Source organism: Sinohyriopsis cumingii, chromosome 12, assembly GCF_028554795.1.
Source record: "Sinohyriopsis cumingii isolate HCF-2022 chromosome 12, ASM2855479v2, whole genome shotgun sequence".
NCBI classification, from domain to species: domain Eukaryota; kingdom Metazoa; phylum Mollusca; class Bivalvia; order Unionida; family Unionidae; genus Sinohyriopsis; species Sinohyriopsis cumingii.
In genome coordinates, this window is record NC_142972.1 from 48,729,921 (window position 1) to 48,747,512 (window position 17,592).

Here is a 17,592-nt window from a genome sequence, read left to right on the forward strand (position 1 = left end):
TTATATCCTCATCTTCATCACTCTTTTCATTCTCTCTGTCACTGTGTACAATACCTTGTATAACCTTATGGTGCCCCCGCTCTGACTATTACAAGATTGGGGCATTCCCGGGACTTATGGCCCTGCTGCTGACATCTACTACATTTTCGATCGTATTCACATACCCTGTACCAAGATCAAAGTACACAGCCCATGACAAAAAAATGCGTGGATCTTTTTTTTCCCCAGATTCACGAGCCATAGTCTGGATTCTGACACCAGACTTTAATGTCGGAAAGCCCCAGACTGTCACTACTTTTTGTTTGATCAATTTCACCTTATTCTCTATTGTGTTCTTAATGACTACAGAAACTACCGGGGGTGGGGGGTGAGACGGTGTGCCACTAACACCATCTCCTCCCCCATCTGCACACCTTCAGTGAGAAACTATTTCTCTAATTTGGCCATTTTCCGTAAGCCTGATACCAAAATAGGTTACAAAGCTAAGCAAACTATCAACAATCTTAACGATGCACAAAAATACCTTGTCCAAAAAATATTTATCACTGTGAATACAAGAGGTCAAAAGAGTTACATGTATGAAAAATGTATATGGTAGCTTTTTGGCGCTGAGAATTAGTAAACAACTTTGCCATTTGCCCACCCCACTTTCATGTGTGCTCAATATCTCTTGGGTAGCATATAAGGCCTTAATTTTACAACCGGAACATTTTTGGCCTTTTCCGTCGAGTCGAGAAAGAAACGACACGGTGGAAATAGCAGAGCTGTGTTTAATTTTAACCAATGAATAGTAAACAGTACAGTGTTATCTGTACCTGTATTTTGATCATGTGACTGGAAGAAAACGTCATCACAAAATGGCAGACCAACCAACGAAAGCCGACATTCAGGCAATATTTAAACGTTTGAGGTCTATTCCTACAAACAAAGTAAGTTTTTGAGGACTTAATCGAGGTTAAAGTTTCTAAAACACAGCGAATTTCGCATAGATTTAACTTTATTATCATGATATGTCGATCATTTCTGGTCAAACTCGAGCACTGGCACTTGCCGCACATGATGCTACGACAACGAGTTTGTGAGAGAAAAAAATGGTCAATTGCTTTAGGTATATTTTTGTCATGTTGTAGGTTCAGATAAGCCTTTCAGATGGATACTTTCGTGTATTTTTTGTTTTTAAAAATGTTGTTCTTTGTTGGTAAAGGCAACATAAACGGGTCGACAATTCCAGTGTATACATAGTAGCGCACAACACAAGCAATTGTCATGAAAAAAGGAAAACTGTTGATAACACCCACATCCCTTCAACAGCTTAATTTGTACATGGCGAATTGGTGTTAAAAGTTGTTCTTTTTACTTACACAAGCCAGTGCCATTGCCCGGCGAGTTGGTGTTAATAGCTATTCTTTTTACTGACACAAGCAAGTGACAGTGCCAGACAAGGATAATGGGGGAAATTGGTCTTACAATTCAGACTTTTGTTCTGTTTTCTGTGAAAAATATTGGTTTATTGCATGAAATGTCACTGGTTCAAGAATGATTTTTGGTTTTTAGTTTTCTTGCTAGTTTGGCATGGGATCTGTCATCACTTGCAACAATAAACACATTTGTTCTTGTCATTGTATCCAAAGGTTAAAAAATGTGCACTTCATAGGACGATATTTCATTGTTGCAGCTATCTAGAAGTAAAAATCAATGTTGGCCTTGGGAAATTTCAAGTAAGTAGTCTAGGTTTTACATGGATAAAAGTTCAAATTCTGAGACATAGTTAGTAGGTCAAAGTTAGAATTCTTGCCCTGAGCAATTGTGTAAACTTTTCACCCTATCCTATTGAATGTGTGTCCATTGATAGATATATGGTTCAAGCAGAATAATTACAATGTATAAAAACTGAATGAAAATGATTAATGCCTTCCATATATGAAATAGGCAAAGGTTACAGACAGGGCATAGCTGATATTTCATGATTTGTAAATGGTCTGCATTGGTTGCTGTGTAATATTTTTGTTAATTGCATATAGACCTTTTTCAGAAAGTCGAATTTGGGTTTTTCCATGCCACTATTTAATGCATGCGCAATCAACATAGGGCAACTTTTAAGCGATTGTCATTAACATAGTGTATGTTAGTTAAGAAAGTTTCAAACAGATTTGTAAAGGTTTGACATCTGTACCTTCACAGAAATATTGTGTTTAAAAATCATGACTGAATAGTTCAGTAATCTGTCTAAAACATAAAAGTAGATATGAACACAAAAAACATCAGAGAGGACCAGAACAGTGGACAGGATTTGTGTGCCATTGGAAAAATTATCCAGTAGGCCTCAATGAATCACAAATGTATATACATGTACAGTATAGAGTAATGCTTGGTATTTACTCATGTAAATGTCTTTTGTGTGAATGGATATGCTGTTTTACTTGCAGAGAAAACTACAACGCATTCAAAATGATCATTCTTCGGATTGAAATTAATTGCTGATTTTCTATTTTTATAGTTTATTTTTATTTTTAGGGAAGTTTTAGAGATAATAATTATAAATATGTCAAATATGTTTCAACTAGCCTTTCTATTTACTGAGAGTTATAAAAAAATTGTGTCATATTGTGAATGGCTAAGAATTAAATCCTCATATGTAATAAAATATTGATTATATATTTTTTATTTTCCCTCCTATCCTTTTGAAAGCGTATGCCAGGCACTCTCAGAAATAGCATGGGGACTACTTACTGAGTTACATGAGTGAAAGAGTCCAAGACTTCTCATCCAGAAACTTTCTTGAGAACCCTGAATTATATTAGAAATATAATCAAGCATATTTTCTGATTCCTCGGACATGAGTGTCTTTAGTGAATCACATATACAACCCATGATGGTAAACAGGGATTTACAAATTTTTATTAAAGCCAGCTTGCCCAGGGCAGGCTGGCTGAAAAATTAAACTTGGGACATTTTAAAGAAATCACATTATCTTCATTTTTGACCTTTTTTCTTTTTGTTTGCAACTTAAAACCGTATGCCAGTAATTAAAGTTATCAAAAATTAGATATGTAAATAATACATGTAGATAGACATGTTGATGAGAAAGGGTTGCAGGTATAGTTAGAAGAGCAAAAACAGTGAAGTTCATGTGTGTTGGCTTAAATGGATAGGTAGAAAAGAGTTTGGAAATACCTAGATTTTTGAGAGAGAAAAAACATGGACTGAAAAATTAAACATCCAATAACAATATTCTAGCCAGGGATACGTATTAATCTACTGTGATTCCAGCTTTATTGCTTGTTTCATATCATCATACTTGTCAGTTTTCTTTAACAAAGGTTGCTTAGAGCTAGAAACTAAATCAAGTTTCCTGTTGTTTGCCTACATATAGATAACATAGACTTGTCTCATCAACTGCATTATGATAATAATGACAGCCAGACTGTAATGATATATTTTACTCACAACTGAATTTTTATCCATTCACATAATAATTATACATAGTTACGTTGAAATCAGTGACATGCATCCAGCTATTTGACAAGTTGACTTTTGAGATTGACGACACTTAGTTTTATTCATTTAATTGTTTGCCAAGCTGTATGTATCAGTCTCCTGTACTTGTCAGGTGAACAACAGATGATAAACACCAATTGTGGGTGCTACACATCAGTACATCAGTCATGCACTGGACAAAATCCTCTTGGTGGTTAAGCACACCCAAAAAAAATCTCATGAGTTATATTAATAACAGTTAACACCTACTAGCCTTAAAATCGGCAACATGCATGAAAAAAGTATTTGAAATGCTCACAAACCGCCAGAGGTTAGGTCAGGACCTGAAAGTTGGCAAATCCCAGATTCATATAAATATGATGATTAAAATGTAACCGATATGTTAAAATATTAATATTTATGCCTTATCTGTCAGAATGTACTTTAAATAGTAAATATTCAGATTAGAACATCTGCATGGGAAAATATGAGACTGACCTTGACATTGACTGCAACATGGAAGTGACATATGATAGAGGAAAGAAACTAGCCAATTATGTAATAAATAATGCATATAAACACTAAATAAAGGTGCTGATGTATGTATTTTGGCGAATTCACAGGATATAAAACTTACAGAACGTAAAGCATTATAAATGGAACATGACCCCTTTCTCTCAAATTTTTGGATTTGCTCGTAGGCAAGTATCTTGGAAACTTGAGCTTGACTGAGCTGAATTTGAGATTGTCCTGTGAATCAGGCAAGTGGATTTGTAAAGCCCCAGGTAAAGTACGGAGAGAACAATATACATCAGCTGTTTGGATCTTAAATAGAGGCACACTGTTGTTGTCACATCCCTGTTTTGGCAGAATATGATCATAGACATGTTATAAAGTAATTTGTTTGTATCTGATTGATGTTTAATGATGATTGAAAAGAAAGACGAGAAAAGATAATGATTTTATTTATTTTTCAATGAATTTAGCATATCCTACAACAAATTTATGAAATGACACAATTAATACATGTACTTGTTTTGCAAACATGGACACACTATTATATATTTTGGTTTATTTATACGATATAATCATGATACATTTTTATTAAAAACAATTATGAAGGCTAGTGATACCCAGCTCTGATAACGGATGAGAGGGTCTGTTTGTTTCATATGGGTGACCAGGTACAGATGTGCTGTATAACAGTACCCTAGGGGTTCACCATCGGTCATTATAGGATCTCCAGTCAATGAAATATTACTGAAATACTTGATTGTTTTTGCAGCAATGCTTTGACTGTGCAAGCAGCAACCCAACATGGGCCAGTGTCACATACGGGGTGTTCCTGTGTATTGACTGTTCAGCTGTACACCGATCGCTTGGTGTCCACGTCACTTTCATCAGATCAACCCAGCTGGACACCAACTGGACATGGCTGCAGCTACGTGCAATGCAAGTTGGAGGGAATGCCAATGCTGTAAGTTTGTTGGTGTATAGGGGCACCCTTTTAAGAGGCCACCATTTCTGTGATGTAAAGATGGTGGTCTTAGAAAAGTGTAGTCTTTTTTTGTGGGGTCAGGATGGCAACAATGCACTATCCTAGTAGAATATGATGACCCCATTGGAGTGGGCTTAAAGGGAACCACATTATTCCAGTGGAGCCAGATGTATTTAAAATAAACTAGATTTTAAGATTAATTTGTCTAATTGGAAATAAATCTTCTTTCCTTTTTCTAAACTAAATTTGGGATAAGGTTTTAAAAATTTCCAAGTAGTCATGACTCCATTACTTTTTCGTGATTTTACCCTGCTAATTTTAGTTTATAAAACATGTAAGCCACCCTGTTACCAGGAAACATTTTATTTTAGATAATCAGATCAGGCCTTCATGAAACATGAGTTAACATTTTAATTAAAAAATCGTAACTACAGACTTGGAAGTCTTATGGAAGTTCACAGATGCAGTCTTTTGATCTATCCCAATAATTTTGAGTAGTAAAGTTTCATACAGAGGGGCTTGGTGAGGTATTTACTGCAAAATTTCTTATAGTCTATTTTGTTTATATATCCCTTCCCCATTTTGCTTCTGCTAAATATACACCAATTTGAGCAAAGTTGTGGTACCATAAATGTTTGTATCATGTACATACATAATTACTTGACAAAATTTCATTCATTAACTACATTTCTTATTTCGTTGTCACCTGTATCTAAACTGATACAAAGTTCTCATTTTAAATGTCAGGTGAATGCCATTCCTCACACGGTCAAATTTGGTTTAGTGCAGTATACATACATGTACATGCTTTTGTTTACCAACCTTACCCTGGCACTGAGCTTCATTGAGGATAGGCCATCAGGCAATACATGGATTGTTTCTAAAGCAGACTGAGTCTAGGCAGACATTTTACAATTTGCCAATATGTCCTTTCTTTATGTTGTGTGTTTTGTAGTATTTGCATTTATTTATTTGTACATACCAGTCATAAACTGTGCATTTCACTAGATGAGCCATTAAACTGATCTTGCTTTGATTATTTTTTGTTGAACTATCACTTTCTTCTGTTGAAATAATCTCTTCTACAGGAATGCTGATGTAAGGTGTTTTTTGTTTTACTGACAATGGCACAAGGCCATGTAATTTCAAATATAAGGATGGATTAGCTATCAAAAGAAATAGACATGGCTTTTTAGAGATTGGGTAAAAATTACTATACAGAATGAAGACAACTGGAAATTGTTTTTGAAGTGAATGATGAAAACACAAAATATACATGTTTAGTTTTATATGTTAATAGTAATTACTTCGAGAATTTCGGAAAAGATTGTATTTTAATTAAACTTGAAAATACTAGGTAACAATTAGAATTATGTGGACAATACATTGTGATATTGTATATGATTACTGTGCAATCTGATTGACATTTATGGCCCATTTTTGCCTTACCTGTAATACTTAGGCAGGACACAGTGTTCACTTTTCCAAAGGCATTGTTGTAGGTACCAACAGTAAGTCTTTGAATATAGTTCAGTTTCTCTTACACAGTTATGTGTATGGTCATTGTGTTCTACTTTTCATATTCTGGGTGTTATGTTATGTTTTGCATTTAGTTTTTCTGACACCGTTACATATAAAATTATGAAATTTGAAGGATATATTCATCTTGGAAGGTAACACTCATCATGGGCAAAGGTTGATAATGATAACATACTGTTTATGCTCCAGAGGCTACGTTCAGTTTTTGCATTTAGATCTGTATCGCTGACACCATTTTTTCCCCTATTTTTATGTTTTATGTGGGTTTTGTTTTATTGATGATCGGTGTTACTGGAGCATGATTGATGTTAGATTTAAACTGAATCAAATTGAAATTTGAATACATGATATCAGTTTTGCCTCATGTGGCATTCAGCTCAGGAATTAGAGTGATCTCTGTGAGCCTTACGTTGAAAACTAACAGTTTGATCCAAGAAAATATTGACTGGCATGCATAGTGAACCGTGATAAGTTTTTATTGCATAATTTAGCTGAGTTAAGACTCTGAGTCTGACAGGTCCTGTAGTATTGGGCCAGATGACCCCCAGACCCAGTTAAAGCCAACACACCTCTTAACTTTGATGAATATGCCAGTGAAATTTGAATTCAACAGTTTTCTTTTTACCCAGATATATAGGGGTCACAGAACACATACCTTCAAGTTAGGACATTGTATTTTCCTTCACATAAGGAATGCAACTCTTTATTCCCTAAAATGATACCCACGTTATCAGTAGGAAGCTCAGCATTGCCTCCTGCTATTACATGTATCAATGCCCCAAATGTTAATGTTATCGGAAAATTGTATTTGAGGGAGAAGGGAAATTTTTAAGCAAATTATGTTTCTTCAAGAAGATTTACCAGATCACATTACTTAAGACCCTCCCAGCTACCATGCCATATGAGCATCCTCATTTGTATTTTGTTCCGCTTAAATCTAGTGACACTAAGTGGCAGCAAGGGGAGGTAATGGGCAAGACTTGTAAATGATATAGACAGGGAAGATGAATTTTCGTCTTTTTGTCAGATTGTATTTGGGAGGTAGCAGGCTTATATACAGACTTTAATGTGATTAGGTAAGTATCAGAAGGAGAAGTGTAATTTACTGAAAAATCTGCCTTTTTGTGCAAGAAATTCATCTTTGCATGTTACATGGTAACCTTTAGTAACTCTGGCTAATTCTAAAACCTGGGTCCATCCTTAACAGTGAGAAATATATATTGCTTTCACAGCAACCTGCAGAACATTTGAAGATACCAGGATATGTAAGAACATATCGGTTTACTTTCAAAATTAAAAGATTTGGTATGAGAGCATATATTCCCCCTCCCCCTACCTATTTCTGGTATTAATGGGTACTTGCTTGGTATGCACCCTTATTCAGCTTGTCTGCCAAATTAGCCACCTGCTTAAAAATTTAGATGAACCCCATTTTTAATAATGCAGGCTAAGAGGTTGAAAAATTGATGCATCTTTGTTCTTTTTTTAGGCCATTTATACTTAAACAGATTTAATCTTTTACAGACTGCATTTTTTCGCCACCATGGATGTACAACCAAAGATGCCCAGCAGAAGTATCACAGTAGGGCAGCAAGCATGTACAGAGACAAACTTCATAGTCTAGCCACGCAAGCTATGAAATTGCATGGAACTAAGGTAAACAACTCTGATAAGGTAGGTAATTTGTGTATAGATTATCCATTAGTGTTTTGATGTAGTTACCTTAACATGTGTATCATGTGAAGGGTTCAAGAAGGATAATCTTTCTGCCCACACCACTCAAGTCATAATGCCTGGAACCAAGGGTTAATATATTCTTATGAGGATATATTCAGGGACAAAAAGAAATACCCTGGCCACCTTTTTCTTATGACAGTGATGAGTATCAAATAAGGTAGATAACATGTAATGGGGTGGGTTGGGGTGAGGGGTAACCAAATGATTCTCATTGTGTGCTGTTTTTTATGTTACTGTAAGGTGGCGAATTGTTCTGGGATTCAGATTTAAAATATTATAATTACAATGTTCTGTGTTACCTGTTTTTCTTTCGACTGTCAGAGTATATAGTTTGAAAACTACTGCATGGATGTTTCATTTTCAGTCAGTCCCGTATCATTTCAGAAAATAACATTTCAGTATAGTGTTCTATGATCGATTTATGCTTGTGGTTTTGTTTGTTGTTTTCCCAAGATTCATCACCCTTCCCAGTATTCCCCACCTTAACCACAAACTACTGGGATGCTTGAATCTCCTAATTATAGTGATTATATAGTTTAAATTGTTCTGTTTTACTCATGTTTATTATGAACCTTCTTTTTAATACAGGGCATGGATAACGTCAAGGTCAGATCTTGGGAACAATACTTATGGCACCAAAATTTTAGTTTCAAAAAATGAAAGTCAAAGCTGCTTATTTTGAATGATGTAAAAGAGATTTCTCAGTAATTTACTGAATAGTTATATCATTGGTGTCGAATGTATCCAATGTGTTCACACATCACTATAAAAGTTAATGCTGAATAGTTATATCATTGGTGTTGAATGTATCCATTGTGTTCACACATCACTATAAAAGTTATTTGCTGAATAGTTACATCATTGTTGTCGAATGTATCCATTGTGTTCACACATCACTATGACAGTAATTTGCTGAATAGTTATATCATTGGTGTCAAATATATCCAGTGTATTCACACATCACTATGACAGTAATTTGCTGAATAGTTATATTATTGGTGTCGAATGTATCCAGTGTGTTCACACATCACTATGACAGTAATTTGCTGAATAGTTATATCATTGGTGTCGAATGTATCCATTGTGTTCACACATCACTATGACAGTAATTTGCTGAATAGTTATATCATTGGTGTCGAATGTATCCATTGTGTTCACACATCACTATGACAGTAATTTGCTGAATAGTTACATCATTGGTGTCGAATGTATCCAGTGTGTTCACACATCACTATGACAGTAATTTGCTGAATAGTTATATCATTGGTGTCGAATGTATTCATGCATACATCATGATCATTAAAATGACATGTTATTTCTCAGTACACTTCAGTTTCCATCATACATTTCAAATTGTATATTTCCATTATCCTTGATCAGGTTCTGAACTATAATGCAGAGAATTGAAAGCATGTAGATGTCACACTAATGCTAAGTAAATACTGTTAATTTCATACAGATTCATATTTTTATAATGGCAGAGATTTAGAAACTTTTGCAAAATAGATATTAATGTAAGAAAGTGCCTGAAAATATTTGCAAATGAAATATGTTGCAACCATTTTTTAAAAATTAGAATTCAGTGTTTGTACATGCTTGCATCCAGTTTTATACCCACCGAAGGAATGTTTTGAGGTATTATAGTTTAATGTTGTTTTTCTGGCTTGGCATGTGTTTTGGTTACAAATGATAACTTGGTGGGAATCATTTTCATCACATTGACAAAATACCAGCCAATACCATTAGATTATCACCATAAAATTGAATGAAAATATACACCACTTTTGATTAAAATGCATTTGACCAAAGTTTTCAATTTATTGTTATTCTGTCAGGTTTTTCTTTACTGCCTTGGCCACCCTGGTTCAGTTGTCTTATTGTGTCCTTGAGAAAGGCACTTACTTCCCATTCCTTTGGCAATATTGTGCTCAAAGTGCCATAAAATACCAACCAACCAGCCAATTTCTGTATAGTTTTAAAAAAAATTAGCACAGCGTTTTGAAGATATCCAAAGATTGGATCTGAAGCACAAGGAATATAGATCTTTTCATTAAATCTTTCTCAATTAAAGCGTAAGTGTAAGTTATAAACTACTGTCAGAAATTTCAGGAGTAACCTTGAAAAATGCATGAAAAATCATTGAATTAAAATCATTTTAAACATTCATGAATTTTTTTTTAAACCTCCTTGAATTTTGCCAGAAGCAAGTCCAATTTGTCTGAAGGACTACAGAATGTAAACATGGAATAAAATATGTAACATTTCTATTTGGGAATGTTCTTATTTATGTTGTTTCCAAGAATGATGCATACAGTAATAAAATAGGATGATTTATTGGGTGGATCAAATGACATAAAGCATTGATACTGTAAGAGTAGTGTCCCTGTGCTGTATTGTACTCTAATCATACGTGCAAATGAATGACTGCATTAGTAAGGATTGTTTCCTTAAGCCCAAGATCCAGGTCCAAACATTTAAAACTTGGGACTATTTTATATTTTCTCCACAGAAACAGTGACAGATTTAATTAAACATATAAAATATATTCCTTAGGTTCCAGAATAGAATAATATATTTATTAGGTTCCAAATAGAACATATTCCTTAGGTTTTAAAAAGAACATATTCCTTTGGTTTCAAAAGGAATATATTCCTTAGGTTTCAGATATAATATATTCCTTAGGTTCAAAATTAGAAAATATTCCTTAGGTATCACATAGAATATATTCCATAGGTTTTAAATAAAATATATTCCTTAGGTATCACAGAGAATATATTCCTTAGGTTTTAAATAAAATATATTACTTAGGTTTTAAATAAAATATATTACTTACGTTTTAAATAAAAGTTTGAAGTTTATGAGAGATTCTGTTAAAAACGTTTTTACAAGTGTTCATATTTACAATTTTCCTGACAAAATTATGGGAACTAGCAAGTCATTTTAGGTCAACAGGTGATTGGACATGTGTTTGGGATATTTCCTGGTGACTTGTTATGAGCTTATGATTTCTAATATGACCTAAAATTAAGATGATGAGAGTGCATGTGTGTCTGCAAAAAAGGCCTACAAAATTAGGATGAGTGCAAGTGTGTCCTTCCAAAGATGCCTACAACTTAAGATTATGAGCATGCATGTGTGTCTGCAAAAAAGGCCTACAAAATGAGGACAAGTTCGTATGTGTGTTTCCAAAGATGGCCACAAATTCAGATGATGAAAGTGCATGTGTGTCTGCAAAAAAGACCTACAAAATTTAGGAAGGGTGCATGTGTGCTTCCAAAGATGCCCACAAATTAAGATGAGAGTGCATAGATGCTTGCAAAAAGGCCAAATCATAATACTGACAATTCTGTTTAGCAGTTGAACTAAGATAAAAATACAGAAAGAGAGAAAGGCCAAGAAAATGTATCATCCACAAGAAAGAAAAAAATGATTACATTTTTAAAAAATGCTTTTAGTTTTACAAGTCTTTTGTTAGACTTGGCTGCTCTTCAAACCTGGAGCCTCCTGAATCCGAGGTGGATGCTTTAACTACTTAAACCACCGGAGCAGTCATAACAACAGATAAAGTTTCAGAGCATGCGAAATAATTCAACAGTTCACCCAGATATAATGTGCATGAAAATATGATGTGCACCAAAACTATAAATGTACACCAAAATATGATATATACCAAAATAGAATGTACCCTAGAAATATAATTTACACCTATATATAATGTGCATCAATGGTACAAAACCTCCAAATATTAGTCTGGATTTTTGTCCCTTGTCATGAACTTGTTTTATTTCTAGATGTGCATTTCCAAATTCATAGTAAATTGATATGGCTGCTGTGTTGGAGGTAAAGAAAATCTCCAAGAAATTTTGATCATTGTCATGTTCATAAATATATTTATGTAGGCTGTATATATTGTTTACAGAAGCATTGACTTTCATTTAACTGCTTTGCTTTTCGCAAATTTGGTATACACAGTGTTGTCCCTTGTAAGAAATGACATGCAGATGCACCCTGTGCTAATTTCGGTTGCCCAGATAATGAAACAAATCAACATTTCACTGATGCCAGTGTTTTTTCCACTAAAGGCATGTCTGTTTTGAAAAAGAAATGAATGGAATTTATGAATTTGTAATTGTTTTGTTGAAGAAAGGAAATACAATTACCCCTCAACCGTTTAGCAGTTTTGTCCTGAAATGTTGTTTTATACTGCTTTGCCTGTCCACTTAGGGAAACTGCATGCTGCATTATTTGATGGTCAAGGGAAAGCACTGATAAAGTATATAAATATTAACTATTGCCCATTTTTGCAACAAAAATGTCGATGGTACCCGATAAACATATTTCATATTTCAAAATTGTTGATAAATAATTAAATTTTGTTAAAATTTTTATTTTTTTAAAACATTTGTTTGTATTTTGTTTTTTTTTATTCGTACTAAAAACTCTAGGGTTCATTTTTGCATTAGCTTTGGACCTTGTTTGTATTAATTTTCAGTATTTTTAGGCAATTCATTGAAGTATTTTGGATGAATATGAATTGCAGAGTTTGCTATTCTGTATTAATTTTTCTTCATATCATTGCTACTCTCTCCGAAAGAGTCTTGCTATCCTACAATCCACTCATTCTGCATTAGCTTTAAGTTACAGATGATTGAGATCTATTGTTCAAAATGTTTGAAATATGTAGAGCCACTCCGACAAGAAAACCAGCTGAGATAAATACATGTAGCTACTATTTTATTGCCTCTGGTGTACTACACTGTTTCACAAAACAATGCTTATAGTAAAATTGGTGGCAAAACCTTGCCCTTTATTGACCATGTGTTCAAGATGACAGTCAACTTTAAAGCAAGCTTTTTTTTTTTTGTTGTCATTTTAGTATAAGCCATCTTTCATCATATGGTCATAGAGCACCAAGGACACTGAAGTAGAAACTGTATAACTTAGCTGATGTCTTTGTCTCAGCAACTCAAAGTTTGCATAACACTTCAACCATTTGTGCTTGTCTGACACATAAGGCCACTGATTAAAAGCCCAAAGTACTCTAAACGCTTGTGACATAGGATAGTGAGATTGTGAAAAACAGGTTTCCAAATCAGTACAGAATGAACCCTAAAGCTGAATGGTTTGCATGTTACTTTAATTTATTTTTTATTAGATTTCTACAATTGTATCAAGATTTCAACAAATGTATCAATATTGCTTCCATATTTAGCTACAAGAACAGATATATTGCACTCATGTACATAACTTTTTGGGTTTTCCTACATTAAAATGCGCTTGATGGAATCTTATCATATATAGGTGCATTGAAGTTGAATTCAACTACAAACTGCATAGACCCAGATCGGCCATCACATTATGCACTGGCAGATCAGGGTTTTACGAAGACCAATCAATACAACAAAGGAGCTCTAATCTGCCAGTGCATTATGCAGTTGTGGTTCATAGTTTATGTAATTGCAGATTGACCAGACTCGTATGTGATTATACGTGGTATACAGATACCATAAAATTACTTCTATTAGACGTTGACAATAATTATAAGATTATTGTACATATATGTAAATATGTAAATATTATGTAATGAGTTCTCCATAATAGGTAGGAGGCTCATGAAAACCTGTCTAATCCATAACCTTTTGAATTTTCTATCATTCCCTATTGGAGGTTATATGAAAAGATCAAATTTACATACCTTTATCTGTGAGAATTACCCGACTCGGGATAAGAAGTAAGGAAACCCATGCTTCAAGCTGATTACTGAAGAAGTGAAGTGAAAAAAAATGGGAAGTAAAAAAAAAATTGTTCTGAGAGCTCTTTTATCTTGGATGCAGGCTGCCATTTCTGATTCTAGATTAGGTTTAAAGTTACCTTGATACTCGACTTACAGTTCTTCTCTCACCTCCAAAGCACAGATCACTTTTCTGATGTTGGTGTTGTCATTATTTTAGGAATCAGCATTATTTCCATTTAACTCAAGGTACTATTCACCACAAACAGTAGTAGGTCATAGTTACTTACTTTTGAAATTCTAGTAATTATGTTAAATTTTAGCACTTAGCTCATTTTCTCTGATCCATTTGTATGTACAGTCATAAAGCTTGAACATCATGATGACAAATTTGTGACAGAGCTCTGCTTTTCTTGATCTTGTGACTTTGCAAGGTTTATGCTGACAAAGATTAGGTGAGACATAGCATTGCATGGCATTGTTGTTGACAACTTACGTCCCTTGATTTAACCAAAAGAGTCAAATATCTGCAAATTAAAGAAATAAAGTCTCAACTTGAATAAATACACCATTCATATAATAAGTACACCATTCCTAAAAAAAAGTACACACCATTCCTTGAATAAGTACACCATTCCTATAATAAGTACACCATTCCTTGAATAAGTACACCATTCCTATAAGTACACAATTCCTTGAATAAGTACACCATTCTTTTAATAAGTACGTCATGCCTTTAATAAGTTCACCATTCTTTTAATAACTACACCATTCATTTAATTAGTACACCATTCCTTTCATAATTACACCATTCCTTTCATAAGTACACCATTCTTTATTATTAATTTTTTTAAAAAGAATTAAACAATCTGATACACCTATTATGGTAGAAATATATACTTTTGATGTATCTCTTTGTGAAGTGGGTCCTAATTTAGAATCACATAAAAATTACATGGCTTGTATGGATAAATCAAATCCTGCTTATTGAAATCTAACTTTGCTACTGGGATGGTTAAGCAAAATTGATACATTTTTCTACATCAAAATCTTTTCCTTTCTGGTGTCATCATAACAGTCAGTTAATTATGTATACATACATTTACATACAGTGTATACATGCATGTATGTTTGTATTGGTGATGTAACAATAGAGTTATACTTGCTGGCAATATGTTTTTTTCATGATAAAGTATATTGTATCACCATCCAGCAACTTTTTAAATGCACCTACTCTGGAAACGAGAAAAAATGTTAAAAGATTGACTGGTCTAGTTTTTTTTCTGATATATTTCTTTTCATATAATTGCCATATTGTGACTAATTTTGGATAATGAAATACTCTTTGTATTATTGAAATGTTTAAAAAGCAAGTGATGTTACATTGTTTTAAACCGTAGTGATAGAAGCAAAGCTCATCATTACTATTACTAGACAAAAGTCTCTGGATATATTTCAGGGTACATGTTTTGGGAATTATGTATTGTGATACATGTAGTATCATAACATCAGTTGTGATATATACTTGCAATATGTATGTACATATATGTGAATGTGCGTAGCAATGTATGTACACCTCTCCTTTGCTAACCAGTGAGCAGCTGGGTCAATAAACGTGAACTACAGAATAAGTGAGGGCATGAGATGGTGAGGGAAGCAATTTTTGGTCTTGTTGTTGATTATGACCAAGGGCCATTTCTAGCAGTGTTTTGTTGATACAAGATATTTTTAATCTCAATTTTCTGCAGAAATATAATTTGTATAATGGGTTTTAATAATATTGAATATTAGATCTAAAGAAGTCTAAGTTATTAAATTGATGACAATCATTTAATATAAATCAAGCTGACATGCAGTACTCACAGATTTGCACATTAGTCAGATTTGAGTTGCCTTCCGCACAGTATCAGTGTATATGTATCATTATGTTGAAGGACCTTTAAGTGTTGAATAGTTGTATAAAAGAAATTCAGCTTAGCCACTGATTAATCATTTAATTGGGGTCACATAGAAGTGCTTATTGCCAGCATTATGACAGTTGCTTGACTCATTTCACAGTTGAATACATGATGGTGTATCACATTTATAATGATTACATCGAAAACCAGTTAAAAGATAAAACACTAATTTCACTTATTGAACTAGTTTTTATTGTATAATGCTGCCACCATTCAGCATTTGCCATTATTTTTATCAATATTCATTTGTGTTATTTATTTGGAAAACTTTTTGTTATGCAAAATCCTGCACAATATGATGTCTAATATAAATCGGTGAATTCGTTGATGATTATTCTAAATTTACACTTACAACTTATAATTTTGCTTATAAAATGAACGGTTTCTTTTATCCCAAATTTTCCTTGATACAAGCTCATAACTCTCTGATTCAGGAATTATAATTTATTGCATACTTGAGTATTTTTTAAGACTGAATGTGAAGAGCTCTTCAGATTTCATCTCCTTGTAAATTTTTGTACATGTATAATTTACCATGGTCATGATGTATGTTTTTTTTAAATTTAGATACCACATTGTATAACCTCAATTGGCATTCAAATGAACTGAACAAAATGACAATATAGTCAAACCTGTCAACTGGGGCCACCCTCGCAGAACAGGCAAAACTGACCTTTGTACTCAGGTGACTTCTGTACACAGTTAACCAGCCTAAATTGGTTTATAGAACAGATAGCCTGCTATGATTATTATTATTATTATTGTTGTTGTTGATGATAATCTTGTTTTACACACTCACTATTCAGCAGAATCATAAAAATATGCATTCTCACCCAAAATGATGTTCCACACATGATAACTGTATCTACCATCCAGCAGATGAATTGTTTAAAGCGTCTAGCCTTATGACAACTTGCCTTTCTTTTGAATTTGACTTATTTTACACCTTGGAGTTACATTGACAGCATAAATGTAATACAATGAGTACAAGTGAGATAAGAAATGCTTGCACATTGATTCATATGATATTCCTGTATCTAAACAATGCCTTCCTCATGAAGGAAGAGCTTGCATAGAATGTTTGTTCACTGCAGCTATACTTCAGTCTCCACTTAGGCAAGGATCAGTCATCGTTTGGTTAGGAAACACCTAACCACTGACAGCAGAAAGCATGTGACTCTTACATAACATTTATATAGGAATTTTGCTAATAAGTAAATAAAATGTCCTTTGTTACGATCTGATTGCTATATAAAAGTGAGAGTTATGACAGGTTAGACAGTATTACATAGTTGAAACTTTTTCTCTCATGAAACCAGAAACATATTTCAGGAAATTAACATTGAAGTCCACCTTATATCAGTATGGCAGTTCATTACCCCTGTATTTTTTGTTAGAAAAGGCAAGAATATGTGATCCTTCTGCTCATCAGTGAGCTTGCATGTATGACATATGCGTTACATACATGTGTTGGGGCCCCAAGTGGCTGAGTGGTCTAAAGTGCTCACCGTTACGGATCACTGCCATCTCACCTCTGCCTGCGTGGGTTCAAGTCCAAGGCTCAGCTAGTGTGGGTACGTGGGAAAGCCTGCCAGTAGCTTCTCGTGGGTCAGTGGTTCTTTCCAGGGTTTTCCAGGGTTCTTCCTCCACCA

At 33.9% G+C, this 17,592-nt stretch overlaps 1 protein-coding gene across 6 annotated transcripts in view; it reads left to right on the top strand.

The window, feature by feature from the left end:
- The first annotated feature begins 798 nt into the window (after nucleotides 1-798).
- LOC149786410 (ADP-ribosylation factor GTPase-activating protein 2-like) overlaps nucleotides 799-17,592 on the top strand; it is a 59,473-nt gene continuing 42,679 nt past the window's right edge. For 4 of the 6 annotated variants that reach the window (XR_016424918.1, XM_089976837.1, XM_089976836.1 and 1 more), the window contains exons 1-4: nucleotides 799-929; nucleotides 4,763-4,954; nucleotides 8,039-8,170; nucleotides 8,840-8,857. Coding sequence is in view for 5 of the 6 variants with exons in the window: in XM_089976837.1 (XP_089832963.1) it covers nucleotides 858-929; nucleotides 4,763-4,954; nucleotides 8,039-8,170; nucleotides 8,840-8,857 (414 nt within the window). In the remaining variant the exon portion in view is untranslated. The remainder of the gene's footprint in view (nucleotides 930-4,762; nucleotides 4,955-8,038; nucleotides 8,171-8,839; nucleotides 8,858-17,592) is intronic. The other 2 variants (XM_089976838.1, XM_089976840.1) reach the window with 1 other exon arrangement.